General features: G+C 36.9%; 1 protein-coding gene across 4 annotated transcripts in view; it reads right to left on the reverse strand.

Moving 5' to 3' along the window:
• LOC117424505 (putative uncharacterized protein MYH16) overlaps positions 1-17,813 on the reverse strand; it is a 95,060-nt gene that overhangs the window by 30,357 nt on the left and 46,890 nt on the right. For all 4 annotated transcript variants that reach the window (XM_058992457.1, XM_034040881.3, XM_034040882.3 and 1 more), the window contains 3 exons: positions 16,656-16,742; positions 13,909-14,054; positions 12,117-12,207 (listed from right to left, as the gene is read on the reverse strand). In XM_058992457.1, the coding sequence (XP_058848440.1) occupies positions 12,117-12,207; positions 13,909-14,054; positions 16,656-16,742 (324 nt within the window). The remainder of the gene's footprint in view (positions 1-12,116; positions 12,208-13,908; positions 14,055-16,655; positions 16,743-17,813) is intronic.

Consider the following 17,813-nt stretch of genomic DNA (forward strand, 5'->3'; position numbering starts at 1 on the left):
ATAAGACCATGGAAAGCATTTTCAGAGTCAAGGAAATTTGTGTCCCCAAAGCTTAGATTGCTTTGGGAAATGTTAACAAACTGGAAAGGCAGCAAGGCCTGAAGAATAGCGAAGAGAAAGGTAAACCAAAGAATAATGTAATGAATGAATAGTGTGGAGTAGTGGTTAGGGCTCTGGACTCTTGACCGGAGGGTCGTGGGTTCAATCCCCAGTGGGGGACACTGCTGTTGTACCCTTGAGCAAGGTACTTTACCTAGATTGCTCCAGTAAAAATCCAACTATATAAATGGGTAATTGTATGTAAACATAATGTGATATCTGTATAATGTGATATCTTGTAACAATTGTAAGTCGCCCTGGATAAGGGCGTCTGCTAAGAAATGAATAATAATAATAATAATAATATGCAGACACCAAGGGATTATATTTTAGTATACACTTAAACATGATTATGGGACACACACTGTATCTTTAAATGATATAAATCCCCTTTACATTCCTTTTCAAACAATGGCTGTATACATACTGCATGAGCGAAACTCTTGGCAGTTAACTCAACAAAGCTTAATAATATTTAAAAGTGGATTTACTTCTACAGGTTACGGCACACATTAGTTTAAATAGTTTTTTACAAGCTTTACTTATGCAGATGACTGACAGTCTAAGAAGTCAAATATGTTCAATAGCCAGCTTAGGTAAACAGCAAGACAATGGAAATGCCAGACATTCTGAAGAAAAGACAAACAATATTAAACTCAAACAGGGGAGAAAATATTGAAACAAGCACAGTGGCAGAACACCCTCTGTGTCAAATTGTACATTTTAAAAAGAGATTAACATTAACATAAATGCAGCTTTCTTCCTGTAAAAGTTCCCACAGTAAATCTGCATGGTCATTTATTCAGTTTTCCCATAGTTCTCTGAGCTTTACAATGCTTACCTATGCTTTCACTGTGCTTTATAACGCTTTGCTATGCTTTTACTATGGGGCAACTTTACCATATAAGGTGCATCTCAGAATTTACTATGGAACATTTATGATAAATAGATTAAAACATCAAGCTTTACAATGCTAAACAATGTGTCCTTTAAACTAAACATGGTCAAGGTCATACTATACAAAGAAATGAATGGTGGTAACAGCCGATTTACCTTCTAACCACATTTAGACTAAACATGGATGAGACATGTTACTGTAGAAACCAGATTGGTAAAATATAAAGTAGGTTTTCTAAAGCTATCCACACAATGTAGAGTCCAGCCTTCTCACAGCAACAGTATCACAGCATGAAATAAAGCATAGCAAAAGCATGGCAAAGCACAGGAAAGTATTGTAAAACCCAGGAATGTATGATACAGCATGGTAAATACAAAGTATATGGTAGCACGGTACAAATGCAAAAATCAAGTGTGGTAAACTTTTATAAGGATCTCCACCCCCCAAACCACACTCACACACATGCTTTACATAACTTTAAAAGGATTCGACTTTAACACACAACAGGACACTCCATAATACAGAACATAGGACTAAACATTCCTTTAAAATATATAACCAACATGGTAGTCAGGGTTAGAAAGGCTTGTATGGATTGTCTTTGAACTGTCAGGCTGCTAGTTGAGCAGAGTCTGACAAGATATCTGGTATGCCAGAATCTATTAAGAAATACAAAACACTTAAAGAATCGGTATTTGGTTTATGCTCTTTTTGCTTTAAATATGCTGGATCATTCAAAGTCTCTTTGCGTACACAGGAAACAAGTGTGACAAGAAGATATATAGTATTTACAGCCCAAGATAACAGTGTTTGGGTAGCCTCGAGCTACTTGAATGCTGAGAACAGTCCCACTATAGCTTGTATCAATGTAAGGCTACTTTCTGTCTTTAAAAGATGTATACATACTACAATGAAACATTCAAATGTTACACTAGAACAAATATATATATATATATATATATATATATATATATATATATATATATATATATATATATATATATATATAAACTTTCTAAAGATGTGACTATACAACTACACAAGTGGCGCATTTTCATGAGGAAAAAAACTTTTTTAATAAATGTTACATCAAAAAATAACTATTATCTTAACTACGTCTCAATAAAGCAACTTAACCACTATCTGAAGGCAGATAGTAAAAATGCATTTATAAAAATGACTTACATGCCACAGCAGTACTTCCTCAGAAAGCACAGCCATCTCCTCAGTGCTGGTGTGGATCTGACAGAAGCACTAAGTAAACGCAAGCTCAATGAAACTGGATCTACCGGCATTACAGATAGGCCAAGATGACACCATTCAATGGGGTTTGCAAATCACAGAAACACCCTCAGCCCCTTCCCCTGCAGGCTCTAATCCAGCCCTGTTTGCAAATTTTGACAAAAGATAGAAACAACAGCTATTTTTCACCATTATTGTTACAAACTAGCTAAAACCAACTCAGAATGTTAATAGAACTGCTTTTGTCTATGACATTAATTTACATAATCCTTTGGTTTTCTAGTTCTAATCAAATGAAAACAGTGGATTTATCAGAGAACTGTAAACAAAGCCACAGTTGTTACTGCAAGTTACCCAAAGTTTAGAAAAGTTTTACATTTATTTTATTTCCAGTGAAAGGGGAATACAACTTAAACTATTTAAAGCAAGTACAAATATACAGTATATATTTTTAAAAAGCAATACAATTATAAATACCTTTCAATGGAATACAACTAACAAAAGCCTACTCAAAAAAATACATGAACTCCTCCTTTTTTAATTTAGATAATTAGAGTGTGATTACTTTACCCCCATTTTCCTCGTTTATTTAACAATGTCTCATTTTGTTCCCTAACCACAACAATTCTCTACAACAACCCACAGCAGTGCCAGAGCCAATACAACGAACCGAGTGAAATCCCAGTGGAGATCAGCAGCAAGGCACAGCCAGGGCACTGGCCTGCACTCTTCTGTATGCCTCTATCACACGACCATGCTTTTATCAGGTATCATTTTTGATGACAAATAGACTAAAGTGGTGATGATTCCCAAAGCTCTGGAGTTATTTAAAACCTTGTTTTTTAAAAGTTTGTTTTAATGTATTACATATACCTTGGTATTCATTATACTTTTCTAGGCTGTTATGAAGAAATTCAAAGACTCCCTTTTTAAGCCCTTGTTGAAAGAAACAGCTTTGTAAATGCTTCCTGTAAATTTGATGGTATCAACAAATCTCCTTTTTAAATTCTTGTTTTGTCTCCTAAGTTATACACTTTGAAGATGTATGTATTTGTCAAACCACCTACTGAAGCCTATTTTCATCACAGAGTGACATTCCGGCAAGCATGTTTCAAGGGGGGAGGTAGTGACCCAACATCAGTAAGCGAGGTGGCAGCATGATTAGTGTTAGAATATTTACTAAAGGGAATAGTAGGATAGGTGTTGCCTTTGACAGCTGTCAGAGGTCAACCAAGGCCAGGTGATGGGACCCATTGACCCCCGAAAGGGAGACAAAGGAGAGGTAGAGGAAAGATACTTGATGACAGAATAAAAGAGGTAAATTAATGGTGGAAGCAGTGGGATTGTCGTCTTGCATCTATAAATACGGCAAGCCATTAATATTTTAAACAGCCTGTTGTCAAACACTACAGGTTACTGATTATTAGTCTCAAAATATCACAAGTATGGTAAACATTACTATCCATGTTTGTATAACTTGCCTATGATGTCAGAAGTATAGTATGGGTTGCTAAGTATCCATAGTTATTACAGGTAAAAATCAATGGATTAACAAAAGGCCTAAGGCTAAATCCCTCGACGTTATTGTACTTTTCATAATAATCAGACTACTACACATCTGTGTTTCAGAGCCTTCCCTATGGAAAGAGTGAACAAAAGCACAACACTGCAGGAAGGCTAGCAATCGACAGACCGATCATTCTGTAAGTAAATAATATTTAATTTGTAAAGTGAATGATTGCCAGTTGAGGTTGTAACGTGAGCGAGTTGTGTTGGTGTAACAATCTAGCAACTCGCACAGGGCACATCTAACTGGATTTGGAATAATTTGCAACCAGTTGTCTACAGCACCCAGCTCTCAACCTGTAGGGCATTATGTAAGCACTCACGCCAAGCTAGTGCGCCAGCTCACCGAAGGGCCTTATCACCAAAGGCTGTGGTAGTCCACACGAGGACAGGCCACTGTGGACCGGCTGCAGAACCCTTTACCCAAGCTTCGAACTAAAGGCTCCATCTCCAGACCAGGTTTGCATACGTTTCTTTCTTTTTCATTTTGTCTTTACTATTTAATGCTCTTGCGCCTCCTGTACCTGTCTGTTTTCGCCTACCTCACAACACCACCCTCTCCCATACCTATTTCTATTTCCTTTCCTCTGCTGCTTCCTACCATGATTATCTTTAATAGCCCCGTAATCCTCTCCTCTCATTCTTGTCCTCTGTCTCCTCCCTGCCGCTGCAAATCTAACTCCTCTAACCTCATCTCCCTGCCTTTCCCTCTTCACTCCTTCACCTTCTGTCTCTCCTCGCCCCCCCCCCTCTTCCTGCTTCGCCGACTCCACCTCTGTCACCTTCTGCCGAAACCTCTGTTCCCTCTCCCCCTTTGCTGCTCTCTTAAACCTCCCTTCTATCGACTCCTTCTCCCAACTCTTTGTAGATTTGGCTCATACCGAACTGCGCACTGCTGAAAGAAAAGGAAGAAAACCAATCTCCCTGCTGCCTTGGATCTCTATCGCTCGCTCCTCACTTCCTTCTCTTCTACACTCACCTCTGCCAAATGCTCCTACTTCCACTTTATCATGTAGTCTTCCACTAACAATCCTTGTAAACTTTTCTCTACCTTCTCCTCCCTCCTTAACCCTCCACCTTCCTCCATCTCAGCTGATGATTTTGCCTCCTTCTTCTCCTCCCAAATTGGAGACATCCACAAACTCTTCACTACCTCGCCTCCTTCCCCACCCATACCCTGTCCTCTGCTCCCCATCACCGTCTATATCCCCTACTATTCTTCCCTCCTTCTCTGCCCTCTCAGACTCCGATCTCTGCTCCCTGCTCCAGAGCCATAAACCCACCACGTGTGCTCTGGACCCCTCCCCGCTCACCTCTTCCAGGCTGCTGACCCTGCTCTACTCCCTTTTATTTCTTCTCTTCTCAACACCACTCTGCTCTCTGGCTGTTTCCACTCTGCCTTCAAACAGGCCTGCATCATCCCCATCTTAAAAAAACCCTCCCTTGATCCCTCGTCCATCCAGAACTACCATCCTGTCTCCCTCCTCCCGTTCCTCTCTAAAACCCTCGAGCAAGAGGTACACCACCAGCTCTCTGCTTTCCTGTCAACACATTGTCTGCTCGATCCCCACAAATCTGGTTTTCGCCCCGCACACATGTCCTGGACATTAAAACCTGTAAGACCACATGTAAGGTATGCAAATATATTTGTAAAGATAAAACTGAAATCACAAATAGAGAAAAAAAAAAATCATAAAAAATCCCTCATGCAAAACTAGCAACCTTGTTTATAGTATTTTGCCAAAAATGTAATAAAATGTAATATGTAGGAGAGACAGGTACAGCATTATACAAACTGAAGGTTTAAATAGAAAGGAATAGTAGATCATTACATCATCAACTACAGTATGTGGTGAATCACAATCGCATTAATAGATTTAAATAGAAATAAATGACTGTAGTTGCCATGACATCCAAAGTCTATAAGTATCTCCACTGTTTATTTTCAAACACACTTTCCCTTGACAAAGGTGTATAAACATACCGGAATGTTGGGAAGTTGGCTCTTTTGAGCAAAAACTTATATACCGTATATAAAATGCACAGGATGCTAAAGCATTCCTCATTAATACTGGAGAAAAAACTTAGTTAATGTCTACAGTTTTCTGCACTGTAAGTAGCAAATGTTTAAGTGCACATATATTTAGATAGACCCATTTACATTACTTTCTGTGAGCAAGGCTACTGCTGCCTAAAAACCAAGCAACCAAGTTCTTTATAGAGCCAGTCCACCTGCATTTCTATCTGTGAGAGGAGACTGCAGAGTTCACAAGCTCCAAATAAAGGCCCCATTGTGAGCTGTCAAGAGGTCTGTGGCTGAGCAGAGAAACATGTACACTTTACCCAAGACATGTATCATCTTTCACTTCTGCAATCACTGGCAGCAAAGCAAAACAAAACAAAGCAAGGCTTTATTTCACTAAAGGTCTGCTGGTATGGCATATCTAAACCATAATGGCATGTGGCATTATTAAAAGCTGTGGATTGTCTGTTATTTATTAGGCTTTCCCCCCCTAACCATACAGTAACCAAAAAGGAAACTCACTTGGATTTTCTTATTAGGGCACATTAGCCACGTTATTATCAGGAACTTGGGAACTTTGTATGATATTTACATTAGTATTTATTTGTATTTTATTTTAAATTGCTACTGAACTGGCAGTTGGGTTTACAAAACAATACATTATGTATGGTTGCTTCCTGCTGTGTTGTCTGTATTCCTGCAATATCTTTTTCAACCTAAAACTTAACCTCCTTTAAAAAAGTATACCTGAGACACCACTTGGATTTGCCTTCAACTGCAAAGCCAATTCAAAATGACCTTCACAACCAAAATCTCAGTTACTTAACAGTGTTGACTTTGATCTCTTTTCAATAAAAAAACAACAACAGTGGGCTAAATAAAGGTTGGTTTAGACTGGAAATCACAGCTGTAAAATGTGTTTATTACCAGTAAAGCTGTGTATAATAGAGTTATAGGACTGAGTGTTTTTCAGCCTCTATCTGTTCACTTCTGCCATTACGAAATCCCCTCATTCACAGAACTTCGCCATCCTATAACCATATACCATAGCTTAAAACAACAATGTATGTAAACTTCCTACACATCCTCACAAAGAATACAAAATATGTCACTCTGAAAGCTTTTCTCTGTGGTGTGAGCTATATGGATTGTACAGTATGTTCAATAATTATCATAAACCAATTCAAACAAACAGTTCCCAACATATACACTGTAGTGATGCATGATGTATTATGTTTTACATTATGTGTATGTATGTGTGTCTTTTATAGTTAAGTTGTTTTTAATCATTATGTTTAAATTGTGTCTGAAGGTGCTTTTATCGCCATTATAATGCAGTATTGTCCAAGCTTAGAATTCTCACATTACACGTGGCTGACCCTGAGACAGGGGGGGGAAGGTGCGTCCTGCTCAATGTAGCACATGGTGGACCATAAGGTCAGAGAGCACCGCCCCCCTTTCCCACAGAGGAAGTATGTGGTAGGCTTGCTGTGTGTAATGAGAGAACGACTACCTTAAATATTGGACAGAAACCAGTCGGGTTGAAGGGAAGGCAACAATTGTTTACAAAGGTATAAATATCAAACATTGCAAAGTTTTTCTTTTCATCTCTTTCGAATTGACTCCATGGATATCTATGCTTTCTGATACAAACATATGCACTGAGCTGTACTGAGGCCTTGTCCAAAGTCAGTTTGAATCTTGTGCTTATATGATTGTATTGGAGGTATACCTTTCTTGTATATAAAGTGTTTTTGAATCAAAAAGCATTGATTGTGAAAACTTCTGAAGTTTGTGGTAAATAATATACCAAGCGTCTTTAAACAAGTTCTCCAGATACACCTATAAAACATAAGCTTTTAAGCATGGAGTGCATTCTGACCTGACTGCTGTGACTAAAACTGTGTTCTTATTGAAAGACTGTTTGGGTCCAAAACAGTTAATACTTGTGATATCAAATCAACTCCCAGTGGACTGGAGATTACACCACAACCCCACCACAGCTGGCATGGACGGGTACATTAAAACTCCAATGTAATGGTATATTTCAACTTTAATTTACTCAATTTTGTTCTTTTAAAGACTTCCCAGCTTTCCTTAAGACAGCCAACACTGCAAAGGCTAAAGGATCGTGAACTTTGGCAGCCCTTTCTAAAGTTATATGATATTTGAGAATAATAGGAAACATCCATGTTCAACATATCAGAATATTGTTTTTTCTTCCGGAGAATAAGGAAAATGTAGACATTTGCCAAGCTTCGAAGCAATTTAATTTGAACCAGTTTTCTGCGAAAACGTTTAGCATGAACCAGAAACATTTAACTAGACTGAAAAGTGAAAAAGTAAGATCTAGCAGGAAGTCCCTCGGGGTATCACAGAGTGTAATAAGTAAAGCCAGAATTGTTTCTGTGCTAGGAGAGTACCATGGGTGTCTTAGAAGTGGTTGTCCATGCGTGACAAAAGTACAACACAATCTAGAAAGCCACCTAATGGTTTGATAGCTCTGTCAGCAATTGCTACCTACTGCATATTTCCACACAAACCGTATATGGATTGTGCTAAGTTATTTGCATATGGCTAGTTGTCCCTCCTAGGTATGCACATGAACTTAGGAATGTGTGACATGGGATATGCATTGATGGGATTCTGTACTGTTTGCCACTGAATTTTGATTCTCTCTTCCTCTCTGTGGTCAGGTTTAGGTTGGTGGACATAAGTATTCTTGCTCAATGAGAGCTTGCTGACAGGGATGAAGGAACGTCAGCGGCTGCTAAAGAGTATAGGGGTATGATTCTGGAACTCATTGTAATAACATTTGTTGGAGAATCTTATTTACACATACATAAGATATCAAAGGACTGCCTTCACTTTGTTTTGGGTCTGACCCATACTGAGGACTTTGCCAGTACAGTAATCCATCGCATATCTGACTGCGGTGGGACCAGAGTAAGGATGGATATGTAAAAAGGCGGATAAATAAATCTTGTTTTAAATACCATTATACACAGCTGTAACAATTACTATATTCACACAAGTATTGTTTTAAGATTCAGCTTTTATTAGGGAGCTCCCCTAAATCCCTTGTTTAGAAAGATACAGGGTATTAATGCTTGTGACAGAGTAGACGTCAGCCATGTGAATGTGTGCATTCGCTGCTGCGTGACAGGCAGGAGATTGAGACGGAGGTTGAAGTTGATACGCCCCGCAGGTGAACATGATTTATTTACATATCAACACACTCAACAGCTTGGCGTGACACTACCAGCAGTGGTTGAGCACAACACAGTTTACAAAAACTTTGGTAGGATCTACAATATCTGAACTAATATTCTCTGTTCAATAACAAACTAACGTTGCCAGGGGTGTAGTGCTATATTTAGAAGTGAGGGGTCACTATTATCTGCCCCCCCCCCGCCCACACTACCACACCCCCTACCATCCCCATTTCCCCATACACTCAAAAGAACCGCAGTTTATCACTCTACAGTAGTTACATAACTTGAACCCACGAGTCGCAACGGTGAATGTATAATGGGTTCCATCTCTAACTTTAGCTATATTAAGAAAAGCACAGTAATATCACGCTGTTTGAGTGGGGGACTACGAAGCGAAATAACATCACTTCACATAAAAATACACAACCTTCATATAACTTATTAACTTAAAAATATAAAATAAGGATTAAATCTTGAAATTATTATTATTGTTATTTTTATTATTATTATTATTATTATTATTATTGCATAACACTCAAAACAGTTAAATATTATACACATGAAGTACGGAAGTGGCACACCCCCTGCCCAAGAAGTGAGGGGTCAGCGCTGCCTGCTGACCTCACAGCACTACACCCCTGAATGTTGCTGAAGAGAGTGATCATGGCCGACATATGACATATCTGACAGGACGGATACACGACAGATAACTGTTCCTGTTTTAGACAAATACCATCACTTCACTTACAGCCCTTTATTATCCAAAAGCAAGAAGCACAAAAAATGAAAATGACTTAAAAAGCCTTCAGATACAACATGTACAAACATGTATGTGCTAGTAAAATAATATAAATACATGAAGTGTGAGGCTCCAAATACAGCATCACAGCGATTAATGAATGTTTCAATGAGGCTCGCAAATAAAAAGCCAACAATTGATTAATTGTTGCATCTCCAGTGTCATAAATCATTCTCGATTTACAATCATATATTTGTGAAAGGCTGAAGCCAAAGCATGTCAAGCTAGGGAATTAGCCCCTGTGTGCCTTGATGTTAGCTTACAGCTTGTAGTGATCCAATCCCGACTTTATTGGACTGACCATGGAATTTCATAGGGATACCTCTCCTAATGGCCATTTTTGGATTAGTGTATATAATTGTTCTATCAGATTGCTTCAAACACATTTACCTAATTTGGAGATGCTTTAATCTATAGATAGATACAGTGTGATTATATTGGTTTATTTTGAAATGTTACCAGCTTGAAGCTTGTATTGCATTACTCAATTACATGCAGTGGAAGCATTCATCACGTTGCATATCGACTTCAACAATATTATTATTTCCTGTAACATACTTACATGTCTAGGAAAATATGAGCTATACTATAAATGAGATAAGAGTTTAACTTACGGTTCCCTGTTTCCAATTTTAGTATTAATATGTGCTGCCCTTGTACTTAAATCAGACATTTCCTATTTTCCAGATGATACTGAGCCAAATAAATACATTGAACCCAAGATCCACAGCAGTCCTACTTGAAATAATTGAACAGAGTAATACCATCTATACAGTGATGCCGACACCGCAGCCAAAACGACTAATGTTAATACAAATGCATTTATTAAATTTAATAAATTTAACCTTTAATAAAAGTTCTATAAAAAGCATTTCTTTGATGTGCTTAAAGTTTTCTGATTAGGGGCCCGATGGGGCATATTTCAAGCATTTACTACAGTCTTCCTTTTTTAAAAGGAGGAAAACATCTGTTAACGTTACAAAACTAGAAGCAACCAACAAAGTAATATAACACAAGGGGTCTTATTTACAAAAGAGCACTAAACATTATGGTGCACCATAACTGCAATTTATGTGCACGCTCATGATTTCCGTATTTACTATTGCAATTTCAATGATTACCGCACGAAATAGTGGGCATATTATGCCACACGCTGATTTTATTGTGCCACACTATGGTAATCAGAATGAAGATGTGGTTTGTATGGTAATGCATGGTTATGCATTTAAATGAGGCACATCGCTCTAAATAATGAGATGAGCTTTATTCACACCGTATTTACTAAAGGGCGATAACCGTAGTGTGAACGTTAAAGTGAGCGATAATTAGTTAGTTTGGGAAGCAGGCTTTAACCACTGATAGGCGCACTATTTAAACCTATATTAAGCGTGAATAAACATGAATTAATGTTATAATTTCTTAGATTTGATTTTATAGTTCATTACATTGGTACAAATAAAGAATGGTTAAATAAAACACTAGACCAAACAAGGTATTATAATTTAAAACAACCTCCGCCACTAGAATTTCCAACTCCTCTGCGTGCAGTTTTAGTTTGCGTTGCCTCTGCCTGTCACCTGCAGAGGGTTGCATCTGTTGATTTTCGGGTCAAAGTAAGCCACCTCCACCTTTCACAATAAGCCACTGATCAAAAGATCAACCTGGACTGGGGCTTATATCACGGTGGTCACAAGTAAGTCTTTGACATTATTATGCACATTTAATTATTGCTCACAAGACATGAAGTGTGCACGTTATGGTATGTAAATTATCCATATAGTCGTAAATTAATGCATTCTCTGTTAGTAAATGGGCCAGTTAAATTAGATTTATGGTCCACGTTAGGTTCGCTACTTAATGTGCACGTTACAGCTACATTTAGTGTCCTTTCGTAAATAAGGCACAAGGTCTCCTCAGTTTAATTTGGTTTAAAAAAAAAAAAAGAAATTATTTTGATAAATTGCCAAAATCTGACAAAATCCATGTTACAGAAAACAATTTTTTAATCAAGATAAAAACCTTTTCAGAAAGAACAACTAACAAATGTTTTTGAACCAGCCTGAGAACCCAGTTACAGGCTGTCATGCACTGGCTGCAGAAACACAGAGTGACGCTAAAAGCTTCAAGTAGATTCCAGTATGGTATCATTGTCTGTTTTTGTCATTTGTGACATGCAGGAACTCTGAAATGTACATGCACACAAATAATTTTCAGTGCAACCGGTGCTGAAAGATGAAAATTCATGGCTATGTCAGCGCGCCCCTCGTTTCTTACTTGGAATTCCTTGTTTTTCTTCTGAAGATTCATGCTCAGTGATTCTTCCTCCTCCAGCTTGTTATTCATTGTGTTTATCTCCAAATCTTTCCTGCAGGAATGCAAATGAAAAACAAACATTTCATATGTAGTCTTTTCACGGATGTGTTCTCGCAATAATGACAGGGATTCTTCATAGCTGTCATGTATTGCAGATACCAGCACCTTTTATCATCCAAATGTTTGAATCTATTTGGATACAAGTATTGTCTCATAACAAAAATGTAATAATGTGTAATATTTTATGAAAGTAATATGTTATATTATGTATTCTATATTAATACCAGCTAAAAAGAGAAACTGTCTTTGGATTGTCTTTTGTTTGCCTGTATGAGGTTCAGCTCCTGGAATCTTGGGGGTTTCACACAGTTATTTGAATTGTATGAGACACAGGGATTGGGAAGGAGTTCCAAAGGCTTAGGAACTACATTTCCCAGCAGACTTTCCAAGTAACACGCTCTATAAGCCACAAGATTGTATGATACCACTTCTATGACTCCAGCAAATTTGTAAAACAAAAAGATTTTATGTAGTTGCTTGTTGTTTTAAAAACCACAGTTTTGTCTATCTTTGTGTTCTCTCCCTGCCCTTGGTTTGTTGCAGGGGACATTTCTTTGCTCTCTGTGTTTATTTATTTTTTTCTCTTTTTAAACACTTTATTTTTTACTTAAAAGCTATTTGTATTTTGTTTTCTGTTTTTCCTTTTATTGTTAAACACAAAATTGTTTTAGTTTTAAATTTAAAAAAAATTCTGCTTTGTGCAGAGTGGGGGAGGGGCAGGTAATTAACAAGGAGGCAAAGGGTCAGGTGCCTCCTTCGAGACACCTTCTCAATTGAGGCCTTTGTAAAGGCCATGGCAAAGGTGGTGGGACCATCTGTCGCAAACGCTGCTATTGAGAGGGGTCTCACAATAGCAGGGCTGTTCAACCCTATCGAATCCCTGGCAGGGATGGGCACAAGGGTCATCCTGGCAAATGTGCCACCTTTTTTGCAGGATGACCTGCTCAAGACAAATCTGCAGGCCTTAAGGGAGATGAAGACGGTCATCCATCCCATCCCCCTAGGGATAAAGACCAGCTTTAAACATCTAATGCTGTTTGTTAGTTACATCCCCCCTGCCACAACTGTAAATACAAAAAAGTTATCAGTACCATGAAAAAGTATATCATCATGACCACAATATGTGTAAGGGTGGAATATGACATCAGATTCTGATACAATAACTGGTGGTTATTGAATATCCCAACCAAGTTCTATCACAACTGGATACTCCACTCTTTAGATATCTGTAAGTAAGAAAGTGTGACATGTATTCAGGGAAAGACAAATGGACCGGACAGTCCATACCGATGCTTTCATTGATATCCCTGTCACATCCCCAGCTGAGGAACAGTAAGTGATGGGAGTTCAAATGCACTTTTATACTGTGGTGTAGTTTCCAGTTGAATTACAATGCAGTGATCATTATATTGTGATTCATTTTACACAATAACAAGTGGTGATACCATTGAGCTCTTTATTAATGCCTCAGTCATGTTTCCTCAAATATGTTTTATTCGCACCAATACTAACATTATTATATACTATTACTATACAATAGTAATATAAACAGATCCACAAAAGAGCAGGTGATGAACTTCAGCCAGGACAAATTAAGGTAATAGACATCCTTTCCCAATACATTAAAACTGCCAGTTACCATATTACAGGAAAGTCCATTTTGAATCACCTTATTCAAATGAAAGTAACTTACTTTTTAATGATTCCTTCAAGGTCTGCCTTTAGTTTCTCCATCTCGTTCAGATTTTCGATAGTCATCTTGATGTCTCCCTCCATCTTCCGTTTGGTTTTCTCCAAGTCGGTCCGATGCTTCTTCTCCTGTTCTAGGTGGTACTCCAACTGACGAGGACACCAAGATTTTTTACTTTATTTCCCTTCACAGTTTTGTCATGCAAAATACATTGGAATATAAATGTGGTTTGTGTCGAACCCTTAATATTGGCCTGTGTTCTTGAAATATTAACACATCTAGTTCTTTTTTTTTTTTTTTTTTTTTTAAAGAAAACCCCTTCTCCCGTATTTAATCTCCCAGAATAAACAGCACTTGAAAATATACATTCCACCTCCAAGCTTACTGAGGTGGTGCCATCACTTAGCTTGCACATACTTTTAAATCATCAATGCTGAGGCAGAATGATAAACATTTTTTATTAGATTGTAAGCAGAAACATGCACTTTTCTCCATTGCACACATTCTAGTACATGATTTTATTTTCTAACAGAAAAGGTAGACCTATAAAAGTTTCCTAGTTGTCTTCAAAGACAGCACTAAGGGCCTACATTATTTAGGAAGCAACAAAAACGGTAACGGCACATAGCCCTGGATAAGGGCGTCTGCTAAGAAATAAATAATAATAATAATAATAGTCATCCTAGGAATTGAGTACTTTTAACTGTATACAACCAGCGAGAAAGTACTCATAACAACAGTTAAAACTGCTCATAACTGCAACAAAGTTGTTCAATTAATATTATTTTATATACATAGACATTATAATATTAACACTAACAGTCTTCCATTGGATTTCATTATAGATAAATAGAATTGTCATCCTAGGTTTAAAAGTATTACAGTTACTATGTGGACTGTTATCTTTTATTGGGGCCTTGCTATGGATTTCTGATTTCACAGTGTTGTCTCTAAGATTAACACCTTACCAAGATTTTAATAGAACAAAGTACAATCGATATTGTTACTGTGACACACAAAAGGTTAAAGCATTCTCTTTAAGGAATCTACTACCCTCAATTTCTTCTTTTAACTTAAATTGGCATATAGATTTTCTTTGTTCTGCACTGCCTGTAAATGAACTTTAACAGTACCAATTAAAAACTTTTTTCCCCCATAGAATACAGATATTAATAATAATGCAAAAATAGCAAATAAAAGGAAGGAAACCGATTACAGAGATTGTACATTTTTCTAAAGCTGTTTGAATTTGGTGGGGTACAGATATCATACTTTGTTTTTTTTTTCATTTCTCTATATGAATTTTCTAGAGTGGCTGCAATTTCTTTACTATGTCATTCTTACATTACATCAAGGAAAACATCAATGGTACATTACTTTAATCAACAAGCTAAACTGATTTTCTTGTAGACTGTGAACTTCATTTATTTTTTCCCTCTCAAATTAATAGCAACCAGATGCTTATATATAGTTTATGTTTTGTTTGTTTGTTTTTTAAATGTTTGAAATAATGCAGAGCTGTGGTATATAAAAAACAATTTAATCCACTAAGACTACATACTTCATAATGCAGACCAGTTTGGAAACCACACTAAAAAAGCCTTAAGGACTAAGATAAATAATGACATGTTTTGTTAAAATAAAATAGTAACATATATTTATGATCAAATGCTCATGAAATCATGCATTAAAATTAAGAAACTACTATATAAATCTGGATTCACTTAGTGCAACGACATAATAAAATAGTGTATGTGGGTTTTCTGGAGGCTAGAGAAAGAATTCCCAGTCTGTTGGACTGTTGTTCCAGTGAATGAAACATTACCAAGGAATATCACTGCATTAGTGTAGCCAGTAGAGCTTGTAGCAACTAGTACGTGTAGAAGGTTGGTATCCGATACGGGTATGTCAATGTGCATACTTTTAGTAACACCCAACTGGATTGCCAATGTTGCGATATTTCACTCCAATGGAGCTTATCAGTAAAAATGTGTAGTTTAAAGCTCAGTTAAGATTTAGTTTTTCATATTGCCAGGCTGAGAAGGTTTTAACCAGCCCATTGGGAAATACTGATATGCTTGTAGTGTATAGGGATTCCTTATTGGCTCATATAAGTGGGATGATAACAGGGTTAATTGCATTGCTGTTGTGTGTTACAAGTTAATAATGGAACTCTCGAGTTAATAAAGCCTGAAACCAGAGGTCGTCCGCTAAAAGAGTTAGCTTTTTCAGAGCAGGGCTCAAGCGTCCCTGTGAGGTGTTTCATTAAGAACAGATGTCATTTATTAGTGTCCTCCTCTCCGTTATTGAGTAATAACATAATGACTGATCTCCCTAGAAAATAATGGCAGAGCAGTGTCTGGTTGTTATATAATCTTTGATAACGGGATGATATTGTTTCCATATCCAATAGTTTAAATGTTTGTATAGTCGTATTGATTTACTATTGTTACTATTATTAACATGTTATGATGAGAATGAAGAAATTTATAGTAACCCTGATTTCATTGTAAATACATGTAAAACTCAGAAGAATAACACATTCACTATTGGTTTCACACATGCTGAATAGCAACGATCTTGGACTGACTGCCTAATGGTATTTTCTATAAGGCAGCCCAAGATTAGTTCTAATCAGGGTCTGTGAAACTAGAGAATACAAAACAAGAGATTGCCAAGAAGCTTTAAAAATGGCGAACATGTTGAATAACCCAGCTTGCTGTAGTTATTAATGTAGCATGAATACTCACATTCTCCGTTTGCACCCGAAGCTTCTCTTTTTCTTTGGTTAACAGGTTTACTTTTTCTTCCTCAGCTTGTAGATCCTCAAATGCTTGCTGAAAAATAAAATCTATATTTGTAATTGCTTCTTCCAGCACCAGTTGTCGTTATTACCACTTTGACACTTGTGTTTCCTGGTGTTCTCGTCCTTTATTTTAATTATCAATATTTGTAATTAACGTTTGATTCACTTTATCTATTTTATACAAAATTGGCAACATGGTATTTTCATTATGGTTCTTCATAAAGTATAGTATTAATGTACACTTAAATATCAGTCCGAATCACAAAACCATATAGTTATACACAACCGAGGACCAAGACTGAAGGGCTGGGAGGTGATCAGGTCAAAATTACAATTGGCTCACTGGTTGCAGAACTCTAGTGACCTGAAAGATTCATTGGAACTATTTATAATTGAGACCCAGTGAAATTAATACATTTAGGAAAAGTAATATCCAATAGAACGCAATTTGTATTTTAACGTACATAGGGTCGCATGCAGCTATAACAACTCATAAGTATGGATACTGTATCTTGTTAAAGTTTTAATCAATGTTATGAAAAGCAATCCTATGTGGGAGACATGTTCAATATTTATTATTCTATATGTTACATATGTGAATAACAGGTTACGTTTCTTAACTTAAATATATTTGAACAGTGAGTAGTACTTTTCCTTTGCAGGTGTAAACTGAGACTTGGTGTATTATCCTTTTATTTTAAATAATAAGTAAATAGAGGTGGCATTATTCCAATGACCCGTGCTTGCTAAATATTTCAGTTTTTATTGCAGACAATAATACATTTAGCTTATTTATATGGCTGACTTACAAAGAAACATGTAATAAAACATGAGCTTACATTTGTATATGTTATGGTCAGTCAGTTAGATATTTATTTGGCAAACACAAACTACCAACTCAGCAAACATGTATGATGGCGTTTGATGACATAAAGATGATGTTGTTGCCAGCTAATGAAACTGAATACTCGTGAGGCAATGCTGAAAATGTAATTCAAGATGTATAGTTCTTAAATAGTGTTACTCTTGGTTGAGTAGACTTGCTTTTGCTTGTTCTTCGGATCCAGGGCAACTTACAATTGTTACAAGATATCACATATTT

The sequence above is a fragment of the Acipenser ruthenus genome, chromosome 19, assembly GCF_902713425.1.
Source record: "Acipenser ruthenus chromosome 19, fAciRut3.2 maternal haplotype, whole genome shotgun sequence".
NCBI lineage: Eukaryota > Metazoa > Chordata > Actinopteri > Acipenseriformes > Acipenseridae > Acipenser > Acipenser ruthenus.